The 17,315-nt window shown below is 34.4% G+C and overlaps 2 protein-coding genes across 2 annotated transcripts; one reads left to right on the forward strand and one right to left on the reverse strand.

The window, feature by feature from the left end:
• The first annotated feature begins 6,473 nt into the window (after positions 1-6,473).
• LOC145158289 (cyclic nucleotide-gated ion channel 2-like) lies at positions 6,474-13,704 on the forward strand. The gene is made up of 8 exons (XM_079077207.1): positions 6,474-6,484; positions 6,636-7,251; positions 11,669-11,884; positions 11,999-12,261; positions 12,354-12,465; positions 12,553-12,789; positions 12,878-12,964; positions 13,211-13,704. Exons 1-8 carry the CDS (start codon positions 6,474-6,476, stop codon positions 13,688-13,690), a joined length of 2,022 nt encoding a protein of 673 aa, XP_078933333.1. The 3' UTR covers positions 13,691-13,704.
• Positions 13,705-13,716: 12 nt separating this feature from the next.
• LOC145160451 (putative mitochondrial saccharopine dehydrogenase-like oxidoreductase At5g39410) lies at positions 13,717-15,540 on the reverse strand. The gene is made up of 2 exons (XM_079079643.1): positions 14,629-15,540; positions 13,717-14,491 (listed from the first exon to the last, which is right to left on the reverse strand). The coding sequence occupies exons 1-2, from the start codon at positions 15,283-15,285 to the stop codon at positions 13,790-13,792; spliced, it is 1,359 nt and encodes a 452-aa protein (XP_078935769.1). The 5' UTR covers positions 15,286-15,540; the 3' UTR covers positions 13,717-13,789.
• Positions 15,541-17,315: the final 1,775 nt, after the last annotated feature.

A 17,315-nucleotide genomic window follows, 5' to 3' on the forward strand; every position in this document is an offset into this window, starting at 1 on the left:
TTCCAATTTGAAGAAGTGCTTATCCGACGAAACCCTCGTCATTCCATTAGAAGAAATCAAAATCAACGAGAATCTCCTGTTCATCGAGGAACTAGTCGAAATCATGGACAGGGAAGTGAAGCGTACTAAGCAAAGTCGCATTCCGATTGTGAAAGTTCGGTGGAACGCGAAACGTGGACCAGAATTCACATGGGAACGCGAAGACCAGATGAAGAAGAAGTACCCTCACCTATTCTCGCAATTTCAAATCTAGCTTCAAAAAGAATTTCGGGATGAAATTCCCTCTAACGGGGGGATGATGTCACAACTAGGAATTCTGATGCTTTGTAAAACCCTTAACAAGGATAACATTGTAACTAAAACTTGAAAACGTGTATGGTGCTTATTCAATGACCACAAAATTCCATCAAATACGCTATACAAACATTTAAGTAGTCAACAAAAGGTTGGAAACCATAAAAATACCGGTTCAAGTCCATTTTGGACTAGGATTTCCTTATTGGGCCTAATGGACCAATAAACTTCCAATTTGACTATTTTGGGCTAAGAACTCTTAAATGGGCCCTAATTGGACCCACTTCCATAAAACTTAACCTTTTTAGGCCTTATAAACCTAAAATGGGCTAGTTTATCTAAATGGGCCTTATTAGGCCATAACAAATCTAATTAGCCCTAATGGGCCATAAAACTCATTCCTTGATGTATATTGGGTCGTGAATTACTCTAAAAGGCCCAATGGGCCGAAAACCATCCAATTGGGCCCATATTATGGACTCAAGCACAAAAAGGCCCAAACCATTCTTTTCCTTAGCCCATTCTCGGCCAAAAAGAATAAAAAAAAAAGGTAAAAAGTAGATAAATAAAAAGGAAGAAATGAAGAATTATGAGGGCAAGACACCTCATATTTGTCCGTTGGAAACCCATGCACAAATCTCATACTTCCATGCATGTCAACTCAATTTATCTCTCTTCTCCCTCTCCTTTCTATCTTCGGCCGAAGACACACAACCCACACACACATTTCATCCATCTCTTTAAAGCAAACTCTCTCAAGAATACCTTCATTCCTCCATCAAAATTTCGAGATCTAGGGCATTTCAAGAGGGTTCTTCCATAAGAAATCATCATTCTTGGTAAGTTTGTGCTTAGATCCATGATCTAGTTTATTTGTTTTATCAAAAATTCTCTTCTCAACTCATGCAAACTCATGATCATCCTAGAAACATCCATAAGTTCGAGATCAACCCAAGAAAGCTTGCTAGGGTCGAAAATAACATCAAACTCTTCCATTCTTTCTTCAAAACCGAAAACAACAAGCAAAGGTGAGTTCATACCCCTCTATTTTTGGTTTTCAAAAGTTTTATGGGGGAGAATACAAGTAAAATGTGTAGATCTATGTGTATGTGTATGTTATGTGTGATTTCATGTGTTTATGTGGTAAATATGTGCCAAAAAGGAAAGAAATCTCGAGATCTATGGCTCAAGGAGGAAAATATACGTGATCTAGGATGTATTACATTAAACAAGTCAAGAAAAATTATCACATAAGGTTAAAATAAACATGTTACAACATAAAACTCATTTTTGGGCTATTTTTGTCAAATAAACAAAAGTTAGGTTAAAGGTTGTCATTCACAGTTTTATAAGGTCCTAAAGGGTCAAAATAGTTAAAATAGAAGTTTTTATGAATATTATGCTCTTCAAAGGACTAGAAATGTAAATTGTAGCCTACTGGGCCAAATTTTAGGGCTTTTCGGCCCATAGGCCCAAACTTGCGAAAAAAATGGGTTTTAAGGGACTGAAATGGTAAATTTCTCAAAACAGTGGGTAAAAAGGTAAATAAATCTATTTCAGGGGTTAAAATGACCCTTTTTGCCAAAAAGGATCAAAAATGTAAAGTTTTTGGATTTTGGGTCAAATTTGTAAAAGTTGCAAAAAGTTTGGACTATAAATGAAAATCTCTTTACTAAAAGGGGTGAAATTGCCAAAAAGTAAACTTTGGGCTGAAAACATTATTTAAATAAGTCTATGGGCCAAAATGTCAAGAAAAATAGTTTAAGGACCTAAAATGTCATTTTTTTTTATAAAAAGGGACTAAAATTGTCATTTTTATTAAAGAATGGCTGAATAGGTCAAACCAATATTTTGAGTCAATTATTTTATTATTAAGATATTTGGGTCAAAAATACCAAATTATAACTTATGAATTTAGAATGAAAAATATACATATATTTTCAAATATCGTTATAAACAATCGGCCAACTTCGTGCCTTTGCGATTTAACAATTGAACAATCAGACCTTCCGACAATTATACCATACCTAAAACAAGTAAATATTTAAATTGTTGGGCTTGAAAGATTCTAATCATGTTTATTGGGCCTTCGTGACCCATTAACATGACTTTTGGGCCTAACAATAATAATACATGTCTATTGGGCAACCTGCGACCCAATTACATGCTTAAGGGACCCTCAATGACTTTTACGTGCTATTGGGCCTCAGTGGCCCATTAGCATTGCTAGTAAGGTCCAAATAAATCATATGTAAAATGGGCCAACGCGTCCTTCGTATACTCAACAGCTCTAAATAATATACGTAATTAGTAGGACCTCGTAATCCTCTTCTCCTCGTCTGTTAGGCTTACCTTCAATTCAAGTAAACAAAATCAGGTCGTTAATCAAGGGTAATCAAATTCTTTTGGATTAAGTGAGTAATAACGGACGACACATTTAAGTGTCGGTCGTAGTCTGTAGTTATAATCAAAGTCTCCTGGAGGGAGAGCGAGAGTTTGTGTATAGATCTATACGGGGGTGACTCCCCCACACCTCAGCTGTTCGCTACAGTTAGACTCGGCCAGTCTAGGGTGACAAAATCTTAAGATCAATTCCGGCGTTCACTAGAATGCCAAGACAGACGAACTAGTCATTATCATGCATGGTTATAACGACTCGCATAATAAATCCAATACTATCTGAGTAATCAAGGGAATTCATAAATCATTCGTTGTGACGGTATAATAATTCGAAATAATTATATTATATTATCGGAAAACATCGGGTTTTTCGAGGAAATCAACACCATTCACTTGTATTTTCAATAACTATAATGCAAAACTTCTCATTTATACACGCTTTGAAATCATTCATACATAAACCTATGGACCTTCACACTTTAGTATAAACAATTGTCTTTTCAGAAAATATCGGATTTCTGGGTTTTATAAACTACACAAAACATTTTCATATCAACCCTGCTTATGAACCCACCAACATTCCATATGTTGACGTTTTCAAAATAACTTGTATTCTCAGGTAACAGATAAGTCAAAGAACAATACTAAGTGTGTTAGGATGTTATGTTTTGAAAACTCTCAAACAATTTATGCTATGGATATGTAATATTTAGACAATGTACTTGATGTGAACAAGGTCAGTTGTAATGTATTAATGCATGGTGATGTTTATGTTATGCTTCATGTATATTCATTGTGATGATATTCAATTTAAGTCACGCGAGCCCTCGGACGTTTCCGCCGTCTGGTTCGGGGGTGTGACAACTATAATATCAAAAGAGAAACATCTATGAAGGAACGGCCTTACAGTCTCATAAATAATAGTCTAGAAATAGTTGTCCATCATAAGATAAACATCTATGAAGGAACATATTTATAAAAAATCAAAAACTAATTTACAGAATTGGAACTGTAATATCAAAAGTTCGAACTCATACATCTAGAAAAGTTAAGAAAAGGTTATAAATACCTACAGCAAGACCAAATTCAAAAGATGATACTGTTTGAAACATAAATCGAATGTAGAGAGCAAAAATCAAACTAATAAAGACGTTGAGTTTACTGTGACATGAAAGTCAGATTTAGGTACATATGTAAGCTATGGAATTGGAATTGGAATTCCGAATTATGAAAAATGAAGGAATGTAGTATAACTAACCTGTTAAATGGATGAGGTTTCTATGATTGTGAATTCAATTTCGCTGATAAATTTGTGTAAAGATCGGAGTTAGTGAATTGTTTCAGTAATCGGATGCCTTTTGTGAAGAACCTGCTCCGGTATACGCTCAATATTTGAAATTGATGCACCATCGCCGCCCTTAAAAAATCGTCGTATTTGATCGGTAGTCATATGGATCCCATCATCGGAGTATTTTTTAAACGATTCTTTTACATCAGACGGTGAATCGGTTCAATCAAGATAAATTGAAGTGAACCTCATATGTGATTGGAAGGTCGTTTCCATATCTATAGATCGATAGAGCAACCACGACGAAGTTTGATTCAATCAGAGGGAGGGCCGACTGTTGGAGGGCGGAAGGAGGCGGACGATAGGGAGAGTCAGTGAAGAATACGAAAGAAGTCGATTTGACGGAGGCGAAGGCGGCAACGACGCCATCTGATGGAGGTGGAGGCGACGATGACGGAGGTGAAGGTAACATCGTCCGCTCTCTTGGTTCGTGGAAGAAGGATCTGATCGATTGATTCCCTTAATGAGTCATTTTCTATGATGCCTAAAATACCCTCTATGACATTTTATTAGTATACCCCCGCCCTTCTACCATTTTATTTATTTACAAAAATGTCACAATACATCTTGACCATCATTTTTTTTTATCTAACGCTCCTCTTTTAGTTCTCGGGAAACTATAAGTTCTCAAATGATCATTCCCCTCTCTCTCTCTCTCTCTCTCTCTCTATATATATATATATATATATATATATATATATATATATATAGGGTTAAGTTCAAATGAGAACACTATTTAATGTGAGAACGTGAGAACACTACTTTATGTTGCTATTCTACTATGAATTTAATATGTATAGTATTGTAGTAATTATAATATGAATATATTCAATTTTATATTGCTATTCTACTATAAAATTTATATATATATATATATATATATATATATATATATATATATATATATATATATATATATATATATATGTAGTAATTTTGTAAATTCTAATGTGAATGTTAAATATGTGATTGTTCATATATTCGCTGATGAATAATGTCATAAAGTTGTACATACAAAATTTTAATGTGAATATTAATGTGTGATTGTTCGTATATTTGTTGATGAATAATGCCATATCGTTGTATATACAAAATTCATAGTAGAATAGTAATATAAAGTAGTGTTCTCACGTTCTCACATTAAATAGTGTTCTCATTTGAACTTAACCCTATATATATATATATATATATATTAAGAGGAGAAAATAAATATGAAATGTTATGTATTATTCGCATGTGAATAAAATATAAAAATTATAACAACACTCTGTGGAGCATTTCATCAAACACTTGATGTGCATACAAGTTAAGTTCAATAATTATGGCAAACATGAAGAGCTAAACACAAAAAAATATAAATCAAACCAAATCATATCAAAATTGGTGACAAAACACTAGGTTGAGATCAAAATTTTTGAAAAAAAACTCTCTGGAGCATTTAATCGAACAGTCGTAGTGCATAAAATTTAAGTTCAAAAACAATAGAAAAACTTAAAAAAGTAAACACAACAAATAGAAATCAAATGAAATACAATCAAAATTGATGACAAACCGGTAAATTGAGATAAAAAAAACTATTAAAAAACGATAATAAAATAGAAATCGATGAAAAAATCGAACTGATTATCAAACCTAGATAGCTTGAACGCTGATTTCTATTTGTTATGAAGAATTGATGGGTTTTATCGTTTTGATGTTGAATCAATGCTTTTGGATGAAGAATCAACGATTTTTGATAAAAAGTCGACTTTTTTATGAAGAATCAGTGATCTTTCAATAAAGAACGAAAAGATTTTGATGAAGAATGGGAGATGTAAATATGTGTTGCTTCGTGAATATGTATGTGATGTTAATGACGGAAATAACCCTTAATATTAAAAAAGGGCATGCCTTTTCTAATTAGAAATTAGAGGCCCAAATTTGTTCTAACTTTTATATTTGTTCACGTTTGAATTTTTCCATATATATATATATATATATATATATATATATATATATATATATATATATAAATAATGTTTTATAAAATTTTATATTTTATTTTTATAGCTATTAACAAAAAAAGCTCGAAAAAAATAAAACCACAGATTAAAATTAAATTTAATGAAACCATAAAATAAAATTAATCATTAAAAAGAACATGACACTTGTCATAGTAACTTAGCTCTTGAAAGTCCACTTCAATTGCGAATAGATTTTTACGGTGGTGGTCCATTTCTCTGCTTCAATTTTTATGTTCTTGTGATAATTTGTTATGCTTGCCGTCCTGACACGTGGCAAATATAGCTATTTGACTCCACGTATAACTACCTGGATGAAACCATTGCCGACCAGGTTCTCCTTCCTCACTTTTAAGTTTTGACCATCGCTCTCAATCCCTCCCCAACTTTTCCAAACAAATAAAAATCTGATAATCGCCACCGTTTCCGCAATGGTATCCAGGTTAGTTCGGATTACTAGTTAATTCAATAATTCATTGTGCATACCATTACTAGTTAATTGCATCGATCAATCATTGTGCATGTGAGTTAAATCAAATAGTACTGCATCATCATGTGCTTTGTTTAACTTTAATTTACTGTTAAATGTATAGATGGATCAATGGCGGATTCCAGCAAGAAAAGAGTGCCTCCAAGAAAGACGACGACCTAGAACAATGTATGGTATGCAGTCAATTCGGGATTCCGAATTTCCACTCCACGAGCTGCGATCCTACACATCAACCTGCATGGGAGGCTCTCGCCGGATCATCTTTAGTTCCGATCAAGGCCCGTCGTCAGGTTAAAGATCAAAATCGGAGGTCGTCAACGGAGGGATGCATCCCTCGCATTTTGGATCCCCGTAGCGACAGAGTGATGTGGTGGAGTCGAGTGTTTCTTTTCGCACGTTTCGCTGCATTGGCCGTAGATCCGTTCTTCTTTTTTGCACTGGCAGTGGCTGACGACGGTGGCGACGGTGATGGTGGTGGTGGGCCGTGTATATATATAGACGAAAGGGTAGTGAGAACGGTGAGCATTGTACGAACTTGCGTCGACGCCATGCACCTGTGCCACGTGTGGCTTCAGTTCCGTTTGGCTTACGTGTCTAAGGAATCTTTAGTAGTTGGATGCGGGACGCTAGTGTGGGATGCACGTGATATCGTCTTTCATTACCTTCGATCCCTTACAGAATTTTGGTTAGATGTATTCGTCCTCTTACCAATCCCCCAGGTAAATTTTTAAAAACTAATACATGTTTTTGTCGTGTTTTATCAAATTGTAACGATAGAAAACTATTTTTTTATGCTAAAATGTTACCAACTACCAAGTTTGGTATCGGTTCTATTTATGTATTTTAAATCACGAGAAAATGATTTGGGAGAGTAACTAAGTATATATCACTTTTGTTTGTATTTTGTTTTTTTATACATAATTTACTAGTGAGTTTTTAAATTATGGTAAATAGCATAAAAAACACTTCGTTTACACCAAAATTCTAATTTGACACCGTGTTTTTTTTTGTTTCAAATTTGACACTGTGTTTTCCAATTTGTTACAATTTTGACCACTTGACCGGTTAACCAGGTTACATGCTGACGTGGCATGATGACTTGTCAGTTTTGATGATGTGGCATGCTGACATGATATGCTGACGTGTCAAAATTGAATTTTTTTTTCCCACAAAAAACACTAAGTTTTCACTTTTTTTCGATTTTGACACTAAGTTTATTTTTTTTTTCAATTTTGACACTGTGTTTTTGTTCCAAATCGAACATCATTTATCAATTTTTGTTCAATTTTGACCATTTTCCATTTCAATTAAAAACCATAGTTTTGTATAAATACAAGATTTTTTTTTTTTTTTTTTTTACATTCAAACTATACTTTTATGTATAAATATGTATTAGTTATATAAAAACCGTATTTTATATTAAAATACGCAGCTTTAAAATGAGTTTGTAGGTTTGGAGGCGTGTAGTCGATTAAAACTCGGATGTCAAGTTTGCAACCCCTGAAATTTTCACATCTTATTAGAAACTTATGATTAGTTTGATTCTCATTATATAACTAATGCATATTTATACATTATACTTTGAATGTAACAAAAAAAAAGAAAGAAAAGAAACACCTTGTATTTAAATAAAAATGTGGTTTTTAAACAAAAAAAATATATTTATACGGTTTAAAATGTAATAAAAAAATATATTTATACGGTTTCAAATGGGAAATGGTCAAAATTGAACAAAATTGGAAAAAATGATGTTCGATTTGGAACAAAAAACATAGTGTCAAAATTGAAAAAAAAATTAAACTTAGTGTCAAAATCGAAAAAAAATGAAAACTTAGTGTTTTTTGTGGAAAAAAAATTCAATTTTGACACGTCAGCATATCATGTCAGCATGCCACATCATCAAAACTGACACGTCATCATGCCACGTCAACATGTAACTTGGTTAACCGGTCAAGTGGTCAGAAGTGTAACAAATTGGAAAACACAGTGTCAAATTTGAGACAAAAAAAAAATACGGTGTTAAATTAGAATTTTGGTGTAAACGGAGTGTTTTTATGCTATTTACCCTTTAAATTATGTTCAAATAATACACTTAATTATGACCAGTTTACGATCGGTTGTAGTTGATTAACACCTAATTGGAATATATATGTGTCATCTACATGGTATACAAGTGACATAAGATTGAGAAATTAACTTAAAGAGGGTAATTAATTGTTTATATTTGATCTTTTTTTACATCATTGATCATTAAACTATCATTTAGTGTTCAAATTATACACTTATAACCGACAATAACCCATATTGTTGGTTTTATCTCTTCAAATCGTAGAATACAACCATTACATTCAAATCCTCACTAAATACGACAACCCCCAAACTTGATAATGGTCTATTTTATATGATCGAGTGGCAGTGTCATGTTTTTAGATGACACAGCATAACATGATGTCGTGTTTTGTTTTACTAACACAAAAACGACGTCATTAAAACACGAAAAGAAACGATCATGTGTCAGTTTCGTGTCGAAGTTTGAACACTCATACGACATGTCGTTGTGCTTTTATATTCTACCGAAACACAACACGAACACTAATTTGAATTTGAATTCCATCCCCATTTTGTTTCTTGTTCATATTCGATCGTGTCGTGTTCCTGTCATTTGTAAAAACACAAGGTCTTGTTGTGCGTGTTTCCAAACTTCAACTTAAAATTGACAAGATATTAACATGTATTTTTTTGTGATATTCGTGTTTGTCGTTAGGGTTTGTCTGTAACGGTTGGGGGTCAACATATTTAGTGAGGGTTTAGTTGTAACGATTGTACTCCACGTTTTGAAGAAATGAAACCAACAATACGGATTATTGCATGTCTTAAATGTATAATTTGAACATAAAATAAGAGTTTAATAGTTAAATGTATAAAAAAAAAAAGATCAAATGTGAACAAAATTAACAATTAGTTACCATCCTAAGTCATTTCTTAATATTATTATAAATGACATGTATATGCCAATTGGGTGTTAGCCTAAACGAATTTCTTATTGATATTCTTTAAACTCTAATGATATAAATTAGAGTGAACTAAATTTTTGGATTTTGAAAATTATTTGATTCTTCCAACTTGAAAATTTTGTTTATTTTTCTAAAAAAACTTTTGCTTTTAAAATATTATATATTTGTGATTTATAGCCGAAATAGTCACAATTTTCTTTAATTGTGTATTTTCTAACTAAAATATGATTTTTCCAAAAAGAATCTATGGTTATAATTTTTTTAATTTGTCAGATCATGCATAACTAAAAAGATATTATGTTTTATAAATTAAAATTTATTTTATAATTTTAAGAAAATAAAATAATTTTGTTTTAAAAAATACATTTAAAATTCAAAGAAGATGACTTCGAACACGGATGTATCAACTTAATAAGTTTTAAAAGTTTTAATTCATTCCCCTGAGAACACATCAATATTATAATCAGTTAATCACTACAACAAATGACATTATCCATTTATTTGATGTTTGAATATTTTCAAAATATTGAAACAAAGCTTAAACTTTGCTATTATTTAGTAAAAAAAAATTAGTCTATTTGTCACTATATATCTATCAAGTCAACTCTAAAACAACAAAAATAATATTTTTGAATAATAGAACAAAAAAAACACAGATTTTCATTACAATGGAACTAATTTTAAAGTTAAGGTTAAGCTTTTTGAAAAAAAAAAATAGAGTTCCTAAATGGAACAAGTGTGAGCTTAGCAAGACAAATTTTCATTCAAATGTTTTTTATTCATCCACTTAAAAATAAAGATGTTTTGATTAAGATCATCTGCAATTTCGTATTTCCATCTGCGAACGTACAAGTGGCTCTGTGCTTTAGCCACTTGTACGTTCGCAGATGGAACAACCCATCTGTGATTTTGTACATTCCATCTGCGATTTCGTAACTATTTTGTATAAAAATGTTTTTTTTCTTCATTTTTCACTATCTTTTTTAGATAAACTCTCTCTCTTTCCACCTCCCGCTAGTTACAACGCAAACCAAATGATCATTCATTTTTTAAAGAGGTTTTAAACAAATTTTCCAAAGAAATAACAAAAATGATAAATTTTTTGAAAAAGTTTATATATAATAAAGTTGTTTCGTAATCAAACCCCGATTAATTTCGTAGTCAAAATAAAAAAAACAGAAAAAAAAATCACAAAATCGCAGGTGAATAGGGAGGAAATCGCAGATGGACATAGTCCATCTGTGATTTTAGGCTGGAAAAGGGGTATATATACAACGAAAAAAAAAACCAAATGCGAACGTACAAGTGGCTAAAGCACGTATTGTACGTTCGCAGATGGCATGGCGAAATCGCAGATGAATTATACCCATCTGCGATTTTAGTGGCTAAAAATGCAATTTTGGTTTTTTTTTTGGCTATTTTTCACAAAGTAATTAGTGTATGTGGCTAAATTTGTAATTTTCTCATTAGATATTAAATTTTTAACTGCTCATTTATTTGGTAACTAAGTGTCTTATTTTATAATAAACTTTTAAGTGTATCATTATATAAATAATTGCTCACTTATTTGGTAACACATCAATACTATATTTACCAGTAGCTTCGTTCCTGCAATAGTAAGGAGTTGATTCTTCCATTAACAAATTAACATCCACATAAAATATATGTTAATAAATCAATTTCTTAATTGGAAGAATCACACCCTGAAATATTATAATGGATTTACAATTTGCTCAAGATTGATACGGTGAGTTACAATTCTATGCAATTCACATTTATATTTTCTTATATCAATTTTGTATGTATATGTACACCTGGCTATCACATATTTAATGAAAACAAATAGATATATACAAGTATTTTGATTATCATATACTTAAATTTCACACATACATAAATTTTTCTTGCAATTTGCCCACTTTTGTGGTCAATGCTATATAAAACCAAACCGTGTATATGAAACATGATCTCATAATCATATTATATATTTTATAGCTCTATCATTCTGGCAATGAGTTACATAACTCGTAGCTTATACATACCTTATAGTCAGACATTGTATGAGTAGAGTACTCGTGGTGCATGTGCATACGTGTAGTATTTGACATGTTATGGTTGCCAGGTGGCATACTTATGGGTACTACCAAGATACCTAAGAGAAGAGAAGGTATCGACCATAATGATACTTGTACAACTCATTTTCTTGTTCCAATACATCCCTAAAGTTTGGCATGGCTACATCTTAATGTATCGTATGCGGCTTGTCAACGGGTACATCTTTGGGTCAATCTGGTTTCGTGTAGGCCTCAGTTTCATGGCTTACTACCTCGGTTTTCATGTATGTTTGTTTATATTCTTTCCTTAATTTCTTATTACTATTAAAAGTCAAAACACAAACACATTTTGCCCCTTATAGTAAAACAGTTTTGATTTCTTCGACTTGACAACTCAGTCATCAGGAGGATATTGGTATGCACTAGCCATACAACGCGTTGTTTTATGCCTAACTAAACAATGTGATGCTAGCAAGAAATGTAGCACCCTCTTTCTATCGTGCTCAAGTAATCCCAAGTCTAGAAGTAGAAGCTCCATGTGCTTAGATGAGGACGGATCTTTTCCTTATGGAATCTATCAGTTTGCTATTCCTGTAATTTCAATTGATTCTGTCGCCTCAAGGATCTCATACAGTGAGTTATGGGGTATAACTTCTTTCAGGCAAGAAAACTTGAACAAAAGATGCCCTCACTCTTATAATATTCCATTGCTTTGGTAATTAATGACCCATGCATGCATCTATATATCTGCAGCACTATGGGCAATATTCTTGAGCCTACCAGTGAGATCTTGGAGGTGATTTTGTCATGTTATATGGTGCTCGTTGGGCTATTGCTTTTCACTGTGCTAGTTGCGACTATTCAGGTGATTGATTAACTAACTCTTGGAATTGTTTCAACTTTCAACTCAACATAAGGCATAATTAATTATAAGCTAGTTGAATCTTGTCAGGTATTCTTGTATGCACTTGCGGGAAGGACTACTAGAGCACAAATAACACTTAGAGACATGGAATGGTGGATGAAACGAAGACAATTGCCTTCTGCTTTGAGAAAAAGAGTTCGCCATTTTGAGAATCAAAGGTGGTCATTTATGGGAGGTCAAGATGATATGGACATGATCCAAGATCTGCCTGAAGGACTTAGACGAGATATCAAACGTTATCTTTGCTTGGACCTCATAAAAAAGGTAATATAAACTGTAAACACTATAATTATAAATTATAAATTATATAACTTTTGTGGTCAAACTTGTAACTAATTTATACAAATTTCAGGCACCATTTTTCAACTTCATGGATGATGTAATTCTTGACAATATTTGTGATCGAGTTACATATTTCGTCTACTCAAAGGGCGAGAAGGTTTCCTCACACAAACCCAACATCCAAAAATAAAAACTTTTAATTTGTTTTTGAAAAAAGATTGCAATAACAGGTTTTTCGGTTACCACATATGTGGCATCCATGTGGCGCGAGCGTGCAACCCTTGTAACATATATATATATATATATATATATATATATATATATATATATATATATATATATATATATAATAAAGTAAAATAATTTACTAACAAACATTCATATCAACAATCATGGCATGCAGATTATCAGAGAAGGAGATCCTGTCCAGAGAATGGTGTTTATAGTTGATGGAAAAGTAAAAAGAACCCAATTGCTAAGTCGAGGGATGGTTGCAACAAGCATATTAGAACCAGGGAGTTTCTTTGGAGATGAGCTACTTTCATGGTGCCTTCGTGTTCCATTTATAGACCGTTTTCCTGCTGCAACTGCTACATTCACTTGTGTCAAACCAACAGAAGCATTTGCACTAGATGCTAAACATCTAAGGTACATCACTAATCATTTTCGTTACAATTTTGTTAATGAAAAAATGAAGCGAAGAGCAAGGTACTATTCATCAAACTGGAGAACATGGGCTGCTGTTAATATACAAATTGCATGGCGCCATTATGTTTCAAGAACAAGGAGGGGGACATTCAATCATGGTTCAAGGAATAATGTCCGGCTTCAACATTATGCGGCTATGTTCATGTCATTTAAGCCTCACGACCACCTTGAATGAAAAATAAAAAATGTATTTTGGTAGGATTGTTGTAAGATGTATCTAACTTTTTATGTGTTATAAGAAGGTTTTATTGCATAAAATTTTGAGAAAAGAGCTTTATGTAGAGACATTATTGATATCGGTCTTTGAAATCAAATCAAACGAAATCCCGTTCTCCTGTAGTCGATCTTGAAGGTCGGTTGGGCCAAAAATGATCCCGGGAGGAAAGACGCCGCCTTTTGGAAGATCTTGGCGCTGCTTCAAAAGGATCAGAGCACACTGAACTAGAGTGATGGGAGTTGTTAAATACCCAATTTCAGGGCCCATTACTCTCGTAATGATTTCTTTATCAGGCTTTGATGTCGCCTGAGAAGCAAGATTGGCGTCACTGAAGCCATGGCCGATGAACCACATCTTGAAACTGGCGCTAGCGACTTCTTCCTCTGTGGGACCTTCCTTTCTGAACCCTCCGAAACTGAAAAAAGAGGGGAATTTCAACAGAAGCCACCTCCCGAATGAGAAGCTGCCCAGAAGCCCAATTGATATCCCGGTGGCGATGATTCCAATCATACCCAGAAGATTCTTGGTGGCAATCTTTACTCCGAAATGAGCAGGTTTTATTGTAGACCAAAAGGAGGAGCGTTTCTCTGCGTGTTTAGGATCCTCGTTGACTCCTTCAAGACCGTTTGGGTTTTCTGTAAGGATGGAAAGCGTTCTCCGGACAACGGTGGCGTCGGCTGATGGGAGTTTCACAGCCCAAAGTCCGATCTGTTTTTGGTGTTCTATGGTCGATCCTTTTGGAGGAGGAGGACCCGGGATCTGAGAGAACACAAGGCAGATTCGAACTAATCAAAAGTTAGATATAGTCGGAATTAATTCGGAATTTGAATTCAGCAGGAAAGATTACACAAAACGATGAATGTATCGTACGAAACAAGCCGGAAATATAGCCTTACCGTAGGTCGAGCTCTTTTGGGTCTTGATCGTCGAAGCTCCGCCAGCTTATCAGCATTAGCCACTCCCAAAACCGCAGACTCAAAAGTCCCAAAATTACCTGCTATCTTTTTATCCGATTCAAGGGACAGGTAGGCTTCAACCCGATTGGGAACCGCCGGCGACACCCACTGCCTGGAATTGAACATCAACCCTATTTCTGCCGGAATCGAATCAAATCCACAAGCCGAGATCACCAAACTACCTTTCTCCACCGCCTTCTCATGGTACACGACTTCCATCCTCTCCATGAACTCCGGCTCACCTGAAATATCCAGGTAATCGCACCCCGCTTCAACACAGGCAGCGACGACGGGCTCACCGTAAAGGCGAAAAGGGCCAACGCAATCGAGGACGAGCTTAGCTTGGGAAGCCATGCGGCGGAGAGAGGATGGATCAGATGTGTCGGCAATGAGGAGGGGGACGGTGGGGTGAGATGTGGCAGCCCATTTTAGGGTTTGGGAGAGTTTAGAAGTGTTCCGACCGGCTAGAGCGAGGGTTTTGAGAGGCGAATTCGGCGAATCAAGAAACTTGATTGCTTCTCTGACGACATATTTACCTGTGAAACCAGATGCTCCGAAGATGATGATGTCGTAAGTGGGTAGTTGAACTTCTGCCATATTTCTTATTTCTTTTGTGAGATTAATTAAGCAAAACGAAAACGGTTGATTGTTCTCAATCTAGATTGTCATGAAAGGGGTGGAGTTACTGGAACAAATTATAGAAGATGGTAGTTTATTGGTGCAGGAAATGTGTACCCAATTTTGAAGGTTTTATGATGACCAAAAGTGGCGAAGGAATAGATGTTGCAGTTGCACCCTTCCAAACTTCGTCAGTTCTAATCGGTTGATGTAAAAAAGACGTAGGTGTAACTCAAACCAGAGCATCTTTAATGCGGGCCTGATATTCATATTTTTAAAATAAATAATGTCGGTATATCAATTTTTGGTTTTAAAAATCCATATAATACTTATTTATATTAAATATAATAAATGTAATAATAAATTGTAATTAATACACTTCTTTATTTCAAAATTTTATTTAAAAAATATTTAGTCACTTTGATATTTAAAATTTTTTAGTTAACCCGTGTAATACACGGGTTTTAATTAACCCACCACCACCACTAAACATCACCACACGTTGTCACTACCCATCACCAGCTACCACCCACCCATCAACAACATATAAATATTAACTCTCAATGGCCCGACCCACATTAGTTTATCTTTTTTCTTTTATATATATATATATATATATATATATATATATATATATATATATATATTGAAAAGGCAATAACATTAAGGGGCACACCAGCAAAGAGCTGGGAGGCACAAAACTAACAATTACATAGGTTTGATAGCTAATCTAGGAGAAGAAAACCAAACACTCTCATCTATCACCACTTTTAACAATCTACTATCAATCCAAAGAAGAGAGTCCCTTTGGATAAGGACGAAAATATCATCCGCCCTTCTCACCTGAGACCGAAAAGTAGCCTCATTCCGACTCCTCCAAAGATTAATAAAAGTCGCACTCCCGACCGCGAATAGAGCTTTGCCTTGCAAACAATCATCAGCAGGATCCTCAAGCCATTGAAAGAAGTCATCCATAGAAACAATATCACGGCTGTTGATATATATATATATATATATATATATATATATATATATATATATATATATATATATATATATAATAAACGAAAGAAATTGTCACGTGTCCCTTCAAAACACTAATTCCATCTAATGTTAAATACCGTTTTTGCCCCTCTTTGATTTCACCTTCTATAATGTCCAGGTCAAAATAAATCAGCATTTTGATATCCGATTTTTATGGTGTTTATGGTATATGATCTCTATTTAAATTTAATGTGATACATTTGAAATAGATACCCGATTCAGTCCTCCAGTTTTATAATCAATACAAAAAGTTTTAAACAAACTTAACTCTTATCAATAATATAAATGTTTTATAAATTTTTTACTCGTAGTTTCCACGGGTTGTGACCTAGTATATATATATATATATATATATATATATATATATATATATATATATATATATATATATATATATATATATATAAAAGCATTCAATCGAAAACATTTCTTATTACGAGAACATTTGATAACAAATTTGAACAACACAATTTTTTTTATATCTAGCACCACCTACCACCACCCAACCAACACCGCAACCCACCATCACCACTTACCTCAACCACCCATAACCACCATTCACCACCACCACCCCCACCTATCACCTCCACCCACCACCCGCCACCCGCCACCACCATCACCACTTCCCACCTCCACCACCCATACCTACCACTCGCCATCGCCACCAACCAACACCCACCAGCACCACCCACTTCCCACCACCAGCACCACCCACAATCACCCATCACCACCACCCTCACCCACCACCCACCAAAACCACCACCCACGACCATCACTACCGCCAACCCCACCATTAACCACCGCCACCCATCACTACCTACCACCATCGCCGCCCATCACCACCTTCCAACTCCACCACTCGTCACTACTACCTGCCACCACTACCCTCACCCACCACCCACCAAAACCATCACCCATCACTATCACCACCACTCACCACCACTTACCCACCATCACCACCCATC

The sequence above is a fragment of the Lactuca virosa genome, chromosome 2 (assembly GCF_052849685.1).
Source record: "Lactuca virosa cultivar CGN04683 chromosome 2, Lactuca_virosa_CGN04683_v6, whole genome shotgun sequence".
In the NCBI taxonomy this organism is placed as follows: Eukaryota; Viridiplantae; Streptophyta; class Magnoliopsida; order Asterales; family Asteraceae; genus Lactuca; species Lactuca virosa.

What these genes read in the sequence shown, in the direction of transcription:
- LOC145158289 (XM_079077207.1), top strand. An exon ending in TCCTCTTACCAATCCCCCAG is followed by an intron (nt 7,252 to 11,668) that starts GTAAATTTTTAA and finishes TATGGTTGCCAG; the next exon opens with GTGGCATACTTATGGGTACT. An exon ending in GCTTGGACCTCATAAAAAAG is followed by an intron (nt 12,790 to 12,877) that starts GTAATATAAACT and finishes TACAAATTTCAG; the next exon opens with GCACCATTTTTCAACTTCAT.
- LOC145160451 (XM_079079643.1), bottom strand. Translation starts at nt 15,285, where the DNA reads ATGGCAGAAGTTCAACTACCCACTTACGACATCATCATCTTCGGAGCA. An exon ending in CCAAAAGAGCTCGACCTACG is followed by an intron (nt 14,492 to 14,628) that starts GTAAGGCTATAT and finishes GTGTTCTCTCAG; the next exon opens with ATCCCGGGTCCTCCTCCTCC.